General features: G+C 41.9%; 1 protein-coding gene across 7 annotated transcripts in view; it reads right to left on the bottom strand.

Moving 5' to 3' along the window:
• Positions 1-4,990: 4,990 nt before the first annotated feature.
• Positions 4,991-16,663, bottom strand: part of DDAH1 (dimethylarginine dimethylaminohydrolase 1) — a 248,395-nt gene continuing 236,722 nt past the window's right edge. For all 7 annotated transcript variants that reach the window (XM_082410547.1, XM_082410543.1, XM_082410545.1 and 4 more), the window contains 2 exons: positions 10,316-10,459; positions 4,991-8,060 (listed from right to left, as the gene is read on the bottom strand). In XM_082410547.1, coding sequence (XP_082266673.1) covers positions 7,944-8,060; positions 10,316-10,459 — 261 coding nt within the window. In that variant the 3' untranslated portion in view covers positions 4,991-7,943. The remainder of the gene's footprint in view (positions 8,061-10,315; positions 10,460-16,663) is intronic.

Here is a 16,663-nt window from a genome sequence, read left to right as displayed (position 1 = left end):
AAAAAAACAATCTTCTCAGTTTTGCAGATGTATCTCCTCATGCTGTCATGCTGGAAGTGGAACCGTAATTACTGTTATTTAATAGGTGAGGACAATGTCCATCTATTAGGGAGACTGGGGGAGTGGGGATCAGAGGGGAAAAGAAAGTCACTCAGGATCAGAACAGGACAAATGCCTAATCATAGAATTCCAGGGCAGGGAAGGATGTTGGATGTTATTTACATTAGATTTTACTGGATAGAGCAATCTCTACAACCACTCTTGGATGTGGTCCTTTAGTCTCTACTTGAACACCCCCCAAAATGGGGAACTCACTACTATTAGTTTAGACTGAATATTATCCCCATGAGCAACATAACCATGTAAAACCAAAACAGCTTGTGCCCAGCAAGGCTGGCTGTAGGTATAAACAAAAGGGGAAACACAGAAAATAGGTTCTTTGGAATCCTAAGCAACTTTATGTCACCAGCAGGTCATGCGCATGCAGTAAAAAGGCAGCTAGCTGTTTTTGGACACCAGGTGCCCAAGCAACTGTGCTTATTTTAGAACTAACATAGTGCTTACTAAAGAGGTTCAGGACTCATGGGTCTGGAATGCGACGTTCTCTCACCTTCAGGCTGTGCAGACTCATGTTCTACTGTTGATTCTGCTCCAATTATTTTCTGATACTGAAAGAGAGAGAACCAGACCACGGAACTGGCATGTGCCTGAGGAATTTGCTAAGAAATAGGATTTAAATGCCAACCTTGAGAGACAGAGTTGGTGATGACTACTCTCTGAAGGGCTGAGAGCTCGTTTTCATAGTGGCATGTGCTGATCATCTTCTACCTTCTCCAGATCCTTTTTCTACGCTTCTCTGCCAGCTCTGTGCTGGCCCCTGCAGAGGCATCACCTGGGACCCCTCACTAACCATCTCGCCATTGAGTTCAGTCGATGGGGAGCACCAGCAGGTCAGACAGTGAGAAGAGAGGCTCTGGAACCTGGTCTCTGGCCAGAGCTGTGGCCCTTCCTTCTCTGTCCCAGATCCAGTGGTATGATTTCCTGTCCTTGTCCTGTTGGGCCTAGGAGTGATGCTGACAGCTGGTTTCTGGGTGTCTCACCCACCATCCCTTGTTTGTCCATTGAACATCCATACCTTTGAAACAGACCTTCATTAGACTCTCTTCAATTTGATCTAAGTGGGGGTGAATTCTATTTCTTATCAGATAGATTCTTTGTTACCACCTTGCCATGGTAACAGTGTTCCTTCTGTCTCCCTCAATTATTATTATTATCTTTTAAAAATAAATTTATTTATTTATTTATTTTTAGCTGCATTGGGTCTTCGTTGCTGTGTGCGGGCTTTCTCTAGTTGCAGCGAGCGGGGGCTACTCTTTGTTGCGGTGCGCGGGCTTCTCACGCAGTGGCTTCTCTTGTTGTGGAGCATGGGCTCCAGGCGTGCGGGTTTCAGTAGTTGTGGCACGCAGGCTCAGTAGTTGTGGCTTGCGGGCTCTAGAGCGCAGGCTCAGTAGTTGTGGCGCACCGGCTTAGTTGCTCCGCGGCATGTGGGATCTTCCCGGACCAGGGCTCGAACCTGTGTCCCCTGCATTGGCAGGCAGATTCTCAACCACTGCACCACCAGGGAAGTCCTCCCTCAATTATTATTAAACCTAGAAAGAAGGCGAGCCCCATGCTGCTGTCCTAACATTAATCCTAGGGGAACCTCATATGCTCATCTGAGTCCCACATAAACAAAACAGATGACTTTGTTCATATCCTGCCCTGGAATTTTAAGTCTCTGTTGGATCCATGACCATGACTCTGTTGATTCCACAAGCTCTTTCCAGAGGTAGAAGACCTAACATTTCTACATAGCTCGACTGTTGCTTGGAATGAGAACTTGTTTGGTTCCTGAACTTTTCCTGCGTTAGTGTGAAATATGCAAAGTCTGAAATATGCAGTCTTGTACCCTGATGGGATAGTGGGAAATTTCAACACATAGCACACATTTTCCTAGTTTAATTTTTGAGCAGTTGTCCTCTGAGTTCTGGCTCAAGGCCCATCTAATCAATAAGAGTCCTTGTCCATGAGCAGGAACTTAAAAAAAATTATTTAAAACAGTTTAAGCACAAGAAAAGCAAACTACCTTCAGAGGCTTGTGTTAATTCACCCAAGCTCTTTCTTGTTATTAATAGCCAAATGACTAAACTTTCTATTTATAAATAGAGGGTGCTTCCTGAGACCTAGGGACCCATCACTGCTTTTAAGCATTCATGTCACAAGCCATCACAGGCTATATTTTACCAAGTGGTTAGAGGGCAGACTGGTTTGAATCTTTTATTTATTTATAGTGACTAACATACTTGGCACTTACACGTTCTCCTAAAAGCCTGATAACTCCCGTTATCTTCTGCTATAAGTGGTCCTGCTTTCACTGAGTTAAAAATGAGTGTTTGGAGGGGGAAGGGAGATGAGGGCCATTCCGATTTGCCAACAGTTCCCTAAGGCAGGTAAATCTTTGGAGCAACCTTGCTGGGTACCAAGGAAACCTGCGAATTCACCATGGAAGCTGTCAGGCCAGCTTACAGGCATCAATTATGAAAATCCTGAGTTATTTCTGGAGTAGGTGATTGATGTTTCAAATAGAAGATGACATTTTGATGGGCTCCAGACTTGCTGTGATAGGAGTTAATGAGGATAATGATGATGATAATGATATTTACATTATACCTTTCTTCCAAAGAACCTTTTAGTCTTTTTATCTCATTTGTGTTGAAAATGTCCCTTTGTAGTTGGGAGGGGAAGGTGTTATTAATCTGTTTTTCAGGAGAGAAAATATAGAGTTAATTGCCGAGCTCTCAGGTTCCATTTTGGTGATGAGAAGAGATGTTTAAATGATGAATTAAATTTGGGGAGATTAAGTTTAGAAGAACACCAGTCTCAGTTCCCATTCATCCTATACAATGCTGCCATATCAAGCTCCATTAGTATGACTCCCTGACCCAAAAGTCTTCTGGGGACACTCACAGACTGCCAAATTCTGTCCAAATACCCAAGGCCCTTGACATTCCAACCTACATTGTCTCAGTGTGCTCTTATATTTGTCTCATGTTTCAGCCAAACAAATCCACTTGCTTGCCTCTACCACGTGCTCTGAGAACCCCATTCTCCTTTCATGTTTATCATGCTTGCTGTAATTTGTTTAATGTCTGTCTTCCTACTTGGATGTAAATTCCAGGAAAGCAAGGACAATCACCACTGTATCCTGAGGGCCTAGGCAGGTTAACGGGCACACAGTAGGTGCTTCTGAAGTGTACACTGTGCTGTCCCACCTCCATGCCTTTGTCTTGCTGTTCCCCAGACTTCTATCCTGGCTTCTTGAAGCCAGAGCTGAACTTTCAAGCCCAGATTAAACCCTGAGCCCTGTGTCTGATCTCCCCTGCTTGGGAAACACCACGGCACCATTCTCTTTGGTTCCTCCCTTACCTTCTGTTGTGTTATGATCATCGGGGTGCTTGTGTGGTCTTCCTTCCCCGCCCTTCCCAGACTGTCACCTCTCGAAAGACAGGAGCTGCACCCAGGAGCCTGGCAGAGTGTGGGAACTTGCTAAACATGTGCTCATGTGTCTAAAATGATTGTTGACCAGCATTCTTCATTCAGCAAATTCCCATTTCCAGAATCTGCAGCTTGTCGTGAGAGGGGATTTTGCTCATTCTTACCTTCCTCCACTCTCTGCATGGCTGTGGGGACCAGTCAGGGGAGCCCTGCTAACTCTTGCTTTAAAAAGTGTCTCCCTCTCTCCTCTAAGAGTAGCACTGAACTCTGGCACGTGGGTGGAAGGTTCCATTTCCTGTGGCGGCCCAGAGCAGGTTTGCAGTTGGCAGTTTTTAGTTTCACTGTCCATGTTAATGGCAGCCTAAATAATGGAGAACTAACTGACGCATCGTCAACCGAGCGGTGTGACTAAATCAATGACCTCTCCAGGGGATTTTAGTATTGGTTTGTGCTTCTGATGGGCTTTTGCATGTACCCTTCAGTTATGATAAGAGGACTATGGATTGAGCTAACCCTCGGGGTGTGTGAGAGCTTATAAGCAGAACATGTTTGATAGCTTAAAGACCCCCGGCTACTAGAAATGTGGGCACACCAAACATCTGTGATAGAACACTCCACATAAATTAGAAAAAGATGCTGTGACAACCGTATTGTGAATTATACAGGGCTGTTAAATTTGATGATGTAGATCTATATTTATTGACATGGAGAGATGGCCACAATATACTGCTAAGTGAAGGAAGCAGGCTATGGAACAGCATGATTATGTACAATCATTCCATATTTATACCTGTATCTAGTCCTAGATGTGAGGATATTCTCCAAGATGTTAATAGTAGCTGTCTGTAGGTGATAAAATTTGGGGTAATTTTTTTCTTTTACTTTTGTTTTTATGTTTTTTTGGGTAAGGTTTGATTTTTATTTTTGCAGTGAGCGGTTATTATTTTTACAGTCAGAAAAAGAGAACAATGAAGCTACTTTCACTTTGAAAAAAATTGTTGGAAATAAAAAGCCTTATTAAAAAAACCTTCATATTTCCTAAAAACTCTTACTATAAAATAAACAAAAACAAAATCCAAACTTTTGCATGAACACAGCAAAAAATTTTTCAACTGTCTCCATAACTGAGCCATATTATAATGTGCTGACAACAGTTAGGAGTCAAAGGAACAAGGGAAGCCTTTTTTAGGAGGAACATATGTGAAATCAAGATCTCCTGACCTCACGTGGATAATATGCGTACTTTTAAAGCACCAGAAGTTTGAAGTATCCTTTGATTATCATTTTAATCCAAGCTTTTGATAGCAGTTGACTTACAGGTATAGTACTTCTAATTCCATAGCTCATAGGACAAGAGAAAAAAAAAAACAAAAACTTCCCATCTCTGGTAGCAAAGAAATGGTGACTTCATTCACCACAGCAGTTTCTGTTGCAAAAAAGAGACATAGGCTATTGATCACAGTACAACTCACACTTTATTCCATCGTGATTGGTATACTTGTAGGATCAGTACAGCAAGAGACTAAAATCAGTGCAGAATTTCTCTGGACTAAAGGGCTGTGAAAGGCATTACTGGCTTTGGCACACAGAGTGGATAACCGTACACTGGCTGTAACAGAATGGTCAGTACGATAAAATGCACGAGTCTAACACCATGTGGAAATCATGTCTGAGTTCTGTAGAATGTTAAGGAGTAAATAATTACGAAGACTAACATGCAACTCTAAATAAGTCACATTGTTCATCTACAGACTATTTCCCCCCTTCGAGATGAAGAGATGGCCTTAGTAACCTGTTCACAGTAGCTTAAAAGAGCAATCAATACACAGTAGAGAGATCTGCCTGCTGATTTCTGTAGCAATTCATCACAGTTGAAGAAATAATGCTAAATCATGTACTTTCTCTATATTGTCCTTAGTAAGTTGAATCTTACTGACCAAGTGATTCTGACTCAACTCTTATTTACTGAAATACAATTTCTAATGTCTTTATAATGTCAAAAAGCAGTTTCTGTTAGCTTTTCCTTATAAATCACAATGGACAAGAGGGGAACCTATGTAACGGGGTAGCGGGTTGTCTTTCCACTTCAAAGATAACATGATGCTGATGAGTACACCAAAGAAATAATACTACTATGCTGCAAATATTTTAGGTTTTCACATCATCATATCACAGAGAGAGTCCAAAGAAGCCAGCCTTGTAGGTGATGTAGCAGTGCAGAATAGGATTCTGTAGAAGAGGCACATAGATTCTAAGTGATTTCTTGAGACAAAGAGAAGGAAAGATGGAAAGACGCAAAGAAAAGGAAAAGTGAAAACAGCCCTCTGTAGAACAAATGGTTCAAAAGAAAAGTTTATTCACTTGCAATTTACTAAACATAATAGAGAACAGTTCTTTAGTTTGGAAAGCTAGAAATAAAGATATTGGAAATTATACGCCAGTTAGCTGTACTATTAAGACTGAAGTGGCTGATTGAGTGAGTGAGTTTTCCTGTGGTTCTTTTTGAGGGGGGATTTCTGTTTTTGCCAGCATAGGGCCGGATTTAACCCCAAAGGGCAACCATAACTACTGAGGACAATTTTTCTTTATTAACTTGGGCATGTGGGTAACATTCATTCTCTCTGTGGTAAAAACATATTATTCACCCATGATGAGACAGTTGGAAATATGACAGTGACCAAGATACGTTTCAGTAATAGGATGCATGAAATTAGATATTTGAACGTGATATGAATATTAAAGTCAAGCAAAAAGAAAAAGAAGGAGGAGAAGGAATTTCTTCTAAGTCCGACATAAAATGATCAAATAAATGAAAAAAATAGTAGTTAAGGTTGTCTTAGTTTGCTCAGAGGTTTCTCACTTCCATTTGTTCAGGGGGAGATGAAATGAATGAAGGTATTCTCTCTTGGTCACCAAACATGAGGAATGTCTGATTACAAACACATTAGGTGAGCCTAGCAAGACTTGAAGTAGCATTCCTGAAACTCCCTGAATCTTAATCTTAGCCATAGGCAATACAGGAAAGGTGGAGATGACTGGGAAGTTTGATAAAATGCCTGAATCAGTCATCATTCCTTGGAAAGTACCATTTCCCTGGTCTGCTAAAAGGCTGATTCTTTCATTTAAGTAAAAGACAACCATCTCTCCCTTCACTGCGGCATTGTTCTTTGTAAGAGATTCGTGTCAGTTTAAGGTTGTGTAATTGGAAGGCTACAGAGGAAAGAAGTTTTAATTGAATTCCACAGTAAATATTCATGGATATTTCAAAGTAGAATTGTCCATTGTCCGCGGCTGGTTTCAAGCACCAAGCCTATCACTTCCTGAACATGCTCCATCTGGCTCGCACTAGACCATCAATAATCATTTTTAGATGCAATGTCTCTTTTGAAAGAAATGACTCCGTAGATCAGCAAAAAAATAACTCTGCAGATGAAGGGGTAGAAGCCTGGAAACAGGGTGAGTCACAATGGGGGGAAATGAAAGTAAATTGAAAGAAAAAAATAAGTCTATTCCCCAAGGTCTGTATATGGCCAGTAATAAAGCAAAAATTCATGGAATGTGACTTAAAGACTTTCTAAAGTGTTGTACTCATGGGATGTGTCCAAGCTTCTTGATCTGCAATCCCCTAGCAACCATCTGGTGCTGAATTCACCTTCCTAGGTGTGGTGCCCTACTTCTTCTAGAATTTAGATCTCTGGGGCAAACCCCATTGGGATGTGCCTCTGTGCAGTGAACTCTCCCCTAAACAGCTGCTCTGACTTTGGTCACGGCACTGCTGAGGGGCCTGTTTGACCCTCTGGGGGAAAGTGGTGGTGGCGGCAGAAGATGCAGCGGCGGCGGCGAGGCAGAAAGACTGCTGGCAGACAGGGTCGACCTGCAGGGAGGTGTGCAGAAGGCAAGACCCCGCATTCTACCCAAGGTCAAGGTGACTGTGATAGAAGTGGGAAAGTTTTCATACTTCAGAAGGAAACAAAGAGGGAAAGGAGGAGGATCCACAGACCAGGGAATTTCACAGGAGCCAAAGATAATTAATGATACACAGAAAGAAAATCCAGCTTAGCTGACTGATCAAGAAGACATTCTTCGGTTTATATTGGCAAATAAACGATTTTCACACTGATAATACAAACACTAAAACGAGTGTTTCCTTACAATGATTAATCACATTTCAATAATTCATTAGCTCTATATTTTCTAGATTGCTTAATTCACTGAGCAAATCCACAGTTTAGGTACCACCTCGAGGGGAGGCGCTGGGGGAGGTGCAGAACGAAGCAATTAAGTTTAGAATTGTAAACCAGAGTTAGTAGCACAGTGGCATAAAAGATTGTCAATGAAAACGGTAGGAATGGGTACAGTTATCGGCCTTACAAGTGCAGTATTGCCGGCTACAAGGGAGAGACTGCGACTCAGGAGTCTACTTTCTTGTTAATTAAAATCGAGCAGCAGGTCAGCAGCCCGTCCACCTTTTCCAGTTCAGACTGGCTCACGGGGATCAGCATATGGTCCTTCAGCTTTTCATAAACCTGCAGGAGGAATCAAGGAAAAGTAGAGAAGAAGGCTTATATTTCTGCCTCTGTCTTCCCTGGCCCCCAGGCCCACCCCCTCCACCTGGGGTAGAGGATTCATTTAGCTTGTAAGTTTAGGCTTTTCACCCATTGAACCCCAAGATATGCAGATATGCATGTAACCAAGACCACACACATGCTTACAGCGATACCCAGAGAGCTAGCAGCATTGGGTAACCACTAGCTCTGTGCTCTAACCTCAAAGCCAAAGATGTGTCAGAAATGTGGTTGTTACTAGAAAGGCCTTTACTCTGCCCTTGTCATTGCTAGATTAAGTGATATATGAAAGTTGGTGGACGTGTTTACAGTCTGAGTATGACTCTCTCTCCACACTTCAAAACCCTCTCAACTATAATGTTCCTTTCCTTAATAAGACCATCGGAAAAACTTGACAAAGTATAATTTAAGAGAAGGATTTCAGGTCAAACCGCTTTTAAATTACAGGTGTGTGAATTTTAGAGCATCTTTTGACACGAATAGAAAGAAAGCATGTGTCAAACCTTCAAATTAACAGTCCACAGATTTTTTTCTCTGATGATAAAACAAAGAACAGTTTTTTTAAAAAAAAAGACAAAATCACTTGAAAATACACTGCCTAAAAACAATCTACCATGCTTCTGCAGGATGTACTTTGGTACAGTGGTTAATTAAGAGTGCTGGAACCACACAGAGTTGGGTTCCAGCCCCAGTTCTGTCAACTAACCGCTCCAAGTGTAATTTCAGTCAAGTGGCATCCCCTCGGGATTATTTCTCTGTAAGATTGGAGTAATAATAGCACCCTCACAGGGCTGCTGTAGGAATGAATAAGATAATGCATGCAGTGTGCCTGGCACAGTGCCTGGCACAGGGGAAGCACTCAATAAACATGACGTTACTGTTTTTGGTGGTAGACCCAGGGCTGAATTCAGAAGCAGTTAATGATCATCTCATTATCAGATGATTGATGTGGCTGAAGGGGTATGAATGATCCAGAGCTGTGTTTCTCCAAGTGAGTTCAGTGACCAGGGTGCTTACTGATATTGCAGATTCTAGGGTGGGGGGTCTAGGAACCTCTAATTTTAACAACCCTGATGCACATTAAATTGTGAGACCCGCTATTCATCTGAGAGCTGGTTAAGCCCCAGTCCAGGGGGGTCAGGGGTCCTATATTTTCCTCAGGTTCACACTTTCAGCCATGGAAAAAGAAAAAAAATTATCTGTTTATCCTCTTCCCCTGCTCTCTTTTTAATCTGCTGAGGGGAATCCTGACTATGAGGATAAGCCTAGTAATTATACAGTATTGCATATTTAAAAGGTAGCATAAACTATTTTCTAAAAGTTTTAAAGCTTAAGATTAAAAAAAAAAGAGAGAGAGAGATCAGTGGCTACTAAGACTCTTCTGTAATGCTTACTATAAATATCTTGCTCCTCTGGACAGAGATGAACATACTGAAATGCCTACAAAAGATATGAACACTCGAAGGATCTATGGACCGACACCCTTAATCTGCTTGGTATGATTAAATTGAAATGACCCAAGTACACGGATGAGACTGGCAGAGTGCCCTGAAAGACTGGGAAGATTTCCTCAGACCAGGAAAGAATTCCATACGGAGGGGGCAATTCCCTGGTCGGAACATAAATGCAGAGCTACTTGGAGGGACCAGTTGGCTGGCTCCAAGTGTGCTATATTTATGTTTCTTCTTGTTCTATCCTTTCAGGCCCTTGTTGCCTAGGATGTGTAGCCCCTGCTTTTCTGTAGCCCTGACAATAAGCACCCTTCTCTGGGTCATTTCTACTTCTCTGACTTAAGAAACACATGACCCTCTGACGAGGGGCAGCTTAGATTTGTCAGAAGACAATGACACAGTTGGCCATCTAACTGTAGGTCTCTATGCTTCATGAGCATGTCAGTGTCAGGAAGTACATTTAATCAGAGCTGGAGCACAGACTTGGGAGCTCCAAATACTCATTTGAAAAGGTCTGAATACCAGGCATGATCATCTCAATTACTTTGCATGCATCAGTGACCAATGACACTAACAAGAAGAGCGAGTTAAATAAACTTTCCTTGGCCCTAGATCACGTTATCCTTTTGGCTTTCCTAATGATGTGTATAGGGGAAAAGGAAGCCCTGTTATTTGTCACTCTATTGTGAAAAAAAATCCCTAGGCAGGAAGGCTACAAAGGGAGGCCTAGTCAGCTGCTGTGGCAGGAAGGACTTTTTTTTTTACCTTTGCACTTTCTGGATACTCTTCTGGGGTTCGGTGCAGCAAGATGTGGCCTTTATTGGGGATATTTAGATATAAGCAGTTTGCGGCCGTGTCGTCAGGCACGGTGAGTTTGTCGTAGCGGTGGTCACTCATCTGTTGCATGATCTATAAAGAGAAACAAAGCAGGCCTAAGCAGAGCGTCTCCCACACTTGCCAACAGAAGGAGGGCAGTGTGGTGGGATAAAAGCTTGCAATCCATACCTAAGAATGTTCCTCTGTGTTGAAGTTCCCGTCTATTACCTCTAGACACTTAGAACCAGAAGAGGAAAACTGGATGTAGCTACGATTCTTTGGAAGAATTGTAAGGGTTCTTCTTGTTCTTTTAAAAGTATGTGTTTGTCTTTAAGTTTTTAAGGGTTTTAAAATGATTTTTTTTCTAGTTTTTTTCATAAGATCTATCAGAATGACACACAGACAAAAGGCCCAGCTGGGGTTTTGATGATATCCTCAGCTGAGTAAGCAGGGCTGCTCTGGTCTATAGGGAAAAAGGACCATAGCAGTAATCAGAATGGTCAGTAGCAGTAATCAGAATGGTCAGTTAACTGATTTAGCAATAACTGCACACACACACACACACACACACACACACACACACACACAAACATAATTTCCTCTTCTAGGTACATTTAAATTGAATTCACTTGTCTGTTAGCAGGTGCGGCCCTTAATACAATGAACATAAAAATCCCTTGGGGAGAATGTTAAAATCATATTCCAAGGCCTTGCCGCCAGGGATTCTGGTTTGGCAGATTCGAGGTGAGGCATAGTAATTTGTATTTTGAAGCCCTCCAGGTAATTCTGAGGCAGATGGTCCCTGGACCACACTTGGAGAAAAGCTGACTTAGCAGGTCCATTCATCAAATGAAGGGTTTATTAGTACCTTAGTATAAAATAACTTAAAAATAAGACAAAAGTGAATTCTGCAAAGAACTTAAAATATTGATATCTCATCTTCAGTCCCTCAACAAATTAAAGCAAAAATGCAAAGAACAACCTTCCCCACTCCCCTGCACCCCTCCCCCACACCAAAAATATTCAAACATTAAAAACAAAAACAAGTATGATTTTGGGCTTACTCATGTAGACTCTTTCCATTCTTTATCACTGTCTATATGTTTTAAGGAATCTGCCAAAATGTCATGCCATGGAGGTATAAGAAGATCTTTTCACTGTCTGGTTCTAATCTATCTTTCCAGCTAGGTCTTCCTTTACCCCTCAAGATTTGTGTGGAAATGGGCCTCATATTATAGGACCCCAGAGTTAGGTCTCTTGTCTACTAAGTCATGGAGGCACTGGACAGTAAGATTTATGGTGTGGAAGAGCAGAAGAGACGCCGCGCTCCCTGCAGAAACTTCACTCCCACGAGGATGCGAAGAGTACAGATGGTAAGGCCTTCTTGACTCACCAATCAGGTAATCCATTCTCTTCTCCTAGTGGGGAATATGTCAAGAGCAGACAGAAACCAGGAATAATATGATAATGGAATATCCTTCACATAGAAGGAAACATCAGGAGTGGGATGAGCTTAAGCACTATATCAAAGGCTCAGAGACACAAAGATAAACAGACATAAATCCAGTTTTTGAAGAGGTCACAGCCTAATGGAGGAGACTGTCAGACAAATAGACAATTATATTACAGTAAGAACAGGCAGAGCACCATGCTAAATATTTTACATTTATTATTGAATCCCCAAATTCCCATTTCACAGATGAAGAAATTGGACTGAGAGAGGTCAAATAACTTGCTCAAGGTCATAAAGGTAGATTTAAACCCAGATCTGTGCAACTCAAAACTTTATTTATTAATCATCTCACTTTGCTCTTTCTTGACTTCCAGAGCTGCAGCAAAATCTCTCTCCTACAAACTACCATATCATCTACTTTTTCACACTTATTTGGTACTTCTAATTTATGGTCAAAATTAATCATGGTACCATTCATTCTCTTTTTGTGTGTAATCCTGTTATGACATGGTACAGTTTGGACTTGACTGGACATCTCTTTCGCACTTTTTAATTTAAATTGTTCCCTGAGGCGATAGGCCCATAGGGTGGACCATCCACGGGTAGGGTGGGTTCTTCCTTAGAGCCCAGCCTGAGAAACCGTGTATCTATTCAAGGACATGGACAACTTAGAACTATTATAAGCACATTAACAACATATTCAATTTAGCCCTCTTTATAAAATGGATATGCCCAAAAATAATATGAAGAGGCTTGTTTAAGAGAAAAAGATCCAGACCCAAGTAGCTCTCCTCTATTATGAATTGCTATTTAATTATATCCTAGGCAGACTTTCTTTTGGCTGCTTTCTAACAAAAATAATAGTAGCTTCCCTTTATTATTGTGTAGGAGGGGACAGATTAAGACGGTGAACTCTGGAAAAAGACCTGGGTTTAAGTCTCTGCTGTATCCTTTGTGAGCTACAGAAATTCAAGCTTTCTTTTGACTTCTTAGTTTCCTCATCTATAAAATTGGGATAATAATAGTCTTTGACATACTTATTGTGAGAAATAAGTGAAGAGAATGAATATAATTAGGTGCTGTACTAAGCCCTTAATAGCTACTAGTATTTTACGACAGCATGACCAGACAAACAAGGTTCAGGTTTCCAGTCTGCAGTCCCATCTACTGTTCTGGCAAGCTTTGCCCTTTAACCTCACACTTAAGATAGCCTGTTCTGAGGTAAAAAAAATCGCCTATGGCTCTTAGTACAAGATGAGTTGAAAGAGAAAGAAGCATAGCAAGTCCACACCTCATAGGCCTTGACTATAACTTCAATGGTCCCATGAGCAGCCCAGCAAATTCCCCACCTCTCAGTCTGACTCATGCATGTCCGGCGGTGACTATGAAGCAGAAACATGGAATGTTATACATTCCAGAGGAAGTGTTATCAAGGATGTTATCACTGCTGACTTTTTGTTTGTCAGTGAAGGAACAAACTAGAATCTCCAAGGTTGCAGAGAAACCTACCTCAGAAAGTGCCCATTTTCTCTGGAATAATGGAGACTGAATCCTTCTTTTCCTGGTGTGCTTTATTTACCCGGCCTTCAGCTCTCTCCATGTTCCCTCCCATCTCCCCACATCCTAGCTTGAACAATACCACCCCTCTCCCATGTGCTTGATTTGTTGTTCTTCAGTTGATGGTATTTATGTGAAATTCTAATTGCTGTTTTTCCTCACTCTTTAATGTTTCTCTCTCTTCCGGGCTTTATATTTATCATTTATAACTTCTGGTGGGAACATTCCTAAAATTACTGACATAAGGGCTAGTACCCAACCTAGCACTGTTTGAGAATAGTTTCATTTTTTTCATCACTGTGAGGAAAGGAGTTATAATATTCTTAGAGCGGAAATAATTTAATGCTGGGAACACATAAAGTAATTCACTGATAAATTCTATTGAGAGATACTCTTAAAATAAATGTCTTAACAAAACCACCAAAGCCGCCTTAGGAGAGGCTTTTCAAATAATTTATCAAGGCCTCATGGTTATCATTTTAAGACAGGTTAAAATATGTGCCAAAAGAAATGACTTTTAATACTAGAACAGACCCTGTTTGGAGCAGTGAGTGGTTCTGCTTAACTGTGGAAAGAAAAATACAAAAGCTCTGTCAGGCGTAGTCTTTCTAAACTAAAAGGATTTAGGAAGTGGTAACTATAGATAATAAACAAAAAATACATTTTTTTCCATGAAAAAGCTAAAGGTGTTTATTCCGAACACAAAGGGTTTCTCTCTTTTGGGACAAAGAACAGGTTTTTCTTTTCCTGTTAGTGATTGTTTTTCTTTCTCTTATATGTTGTTATTGTCTGAATAAGACAGCTTGCATTTATTTATGGCTGGGTTCAGAAGACGCATGTATATACACAATGCAGGGCGCTTGCCATCCAGAGGGGCATACACAGAAAAAGGTTCAGGAGACTGTGTGTCTCTCTAGCATCTTTCCCCTGTGGTGTTGGAATGGCACTGCGAGGATGTGAGGATGTGCTCCCGACCCGCCTGGCAGGGCATCACCTCAAAGAGCTCAGGCTCCCAAGGACAGAGCCACCTCGAGGCGGAGGAACAGGTTCTGCTTCCGCTTTGTGGATGCTCCGCTTTGTTAAAAGATGAGTATCATTTCAAATATTCCGAGAATGTGGCTGCTAGGCTGTTTAGTTCCATGTCCCAACATTTTTTCCTAAAAAGGGGTGGAGGCGGTGTATTGCTCCAGAGCTGTGTGTAAAGTGTTCTTTTAACACCGGGGGCTATACTTCCTGCTTCTGGCTGCGCCGGGAGCCAGCACGGAAAGGAGAAAACCCCTAATCCGTCCCCACGCCACAAGTTCCCGAGAGGCCCCGGACTCCGGGTAACACGCAGGAGTTCTACAGGGCTTTGGGGGAGTATCTGAGAGGTTAAGTCGCTGCTCTAAATGTCTTTTCTGATTTCTGCCATTTCCCCAAGGAGTTATTCCACTTTGTGTAAAAGAGAGTAATTACTGAATATCATCAGGACTGGATACAATTGGTGTTCCGTTCAATTCAACTGTCCTCTTGGAGCGCCCCCTTCAGGCCGGGCGCGATGGCAGTGGGAGGTGGGAACGGGAAAGAGATGCGAAGGTAACTTGGTCACGGATTCTGCCTTCAGGAGATGATAATCTATAATTTAAGGTAGGTCAAGGGTACACTGGCAGTAAAAAGAAAGTCAACCTTACTCCTGACAGAGGCATCTCTTTGATGAAGAAGGCACGTAGCCGTGAGAGGAAACGGCTCTGAGAATCATCTTGGCCACGTTGTGGTGGTCTGTTACACAGCTGCTGGTTTGGAGGAACCGGCCTTGCTCCCCAGAGGGGAGCTGTCACAAAACAGAGTGGGAAATGTCTGGCTTCCAGCCCAAGATAATTTGCATGGCTAGTTGCATTAACAACCAGGCATTTCCGGCAGTTCCCAACATTTCTGGGAATCTTCTCATCCAAAAGTCTGGAAGGCAGTTTCATTCTCCCACTTGTTACTCATGTTTTTTTTGTAGTACATCAATTATTCTGAAAAAATTCCCAGGCTATGTTGTTTCACAGAACAATGTAGGATGCATTGGTCAAATACCGAAGCAAAGTTATATAGAACGTATTTAAAGATGTTTAGGAAACAGAGCACATTTTTGGCTTGCTCATAATTGACCTTCCTATGAAATATACATATGTATTCATCTCAACATATCAAAATGGAGCCAACTCAATAAAGCAACTCATTATAGATTCTATTGAGATATACAATATATGATGCTCAAGCACACTTTTCATTGCTCCTGGATATCTAAAATCATTCATACATTTATTTATCCACCCATCCATCAACAGTTTATTGAGAGTCTGACAATACACCAGGCATCAAGTCCTTGCAGTCCTTTTAAGGCTGAGTCAAATAGCTATGAATAACATTCTAGAATTGATATCATGTTTTCATTTTTTAATGGTTTTTCCATGGATCAGCTCAAAATGAACATAACCTGAGAGAGGTTGTCTTTTAAACAACCTCTCCGAATTGATGGGCTGTGATCCTAAGAATGAGGTTACATGGTTCTTTTTAGTTAAATCTGGGCAAACTTTCAATGCCAAATATTCCCTTCCAAGCTAGCTGACATTTCCTCCACAAATTATCTCATGTTTGGAGCTGCTGCTTTTACTCAGATCATATGGCACACGTGAAAATGCAGAGGAAAGAATTCTTCTACTATTCAAACTACAACCACAAGTCACATAAACCATTTCTCTGGAAGGAATCTTCAAACACAGTGGTTTCTGTGGAAGGCTGGGAAAAACCCCCCATGCTCTTACAGGACCACTCTGAGCTCTGCGGAGGGCTGGGGAGCAGGGCATGGGCAGAAGGAACAAGGGGAGCTTCTATGGGTAGTCACAGCCCTGATTTAAGTTTTTTTTTTTTTTTTTTTAATTTTTATTTATTTATTTATTTATTTATGGCTGTGTTGGGTCTTCGTTTCTGTGCGAGGGCTTTCTCTAGTTGCTTCAAGTGGGGGCCACTCTTCATCGCGGTGCGCGGGCCTCTCATTATCACGGCCTCTCTTGTTGCTGCGGAGCACAGGCTCCAGACGCGCAGGCTCAGTAATTGTGGCTCACAGGCCTAGTTGCTCCGCAGCGTGTGGGATCCTCCCAGACCAGGGCTTGAACCCGTGTCCCCTGCATTGGCAGGCAGATTCTCAACCACTGCGCCACCAGGGAAGCCCTGATTTAAGTTTTTGACTCAAGGAGTGGAGAGGAAAAAAATCAGACCAAAGTACTTCCAAAATGCAAAGTCTGGCATCCTACCTTCCCTTC

This window comes from Balaenoptera physalus (genome assembly GCF_965194825.1).
Source record: "Balaenoptera physalus genome assembly, chromosome: 1".
NCBI lineage: Eukaryota > Metazoa > Chordata > Mammalia > Artiodactyla > Balaenopteridae > Balaenoptera > Balaenoptera physalus.
This window is presented reverse-complemented; position numbering and strand designations above follow the sequence as displayed.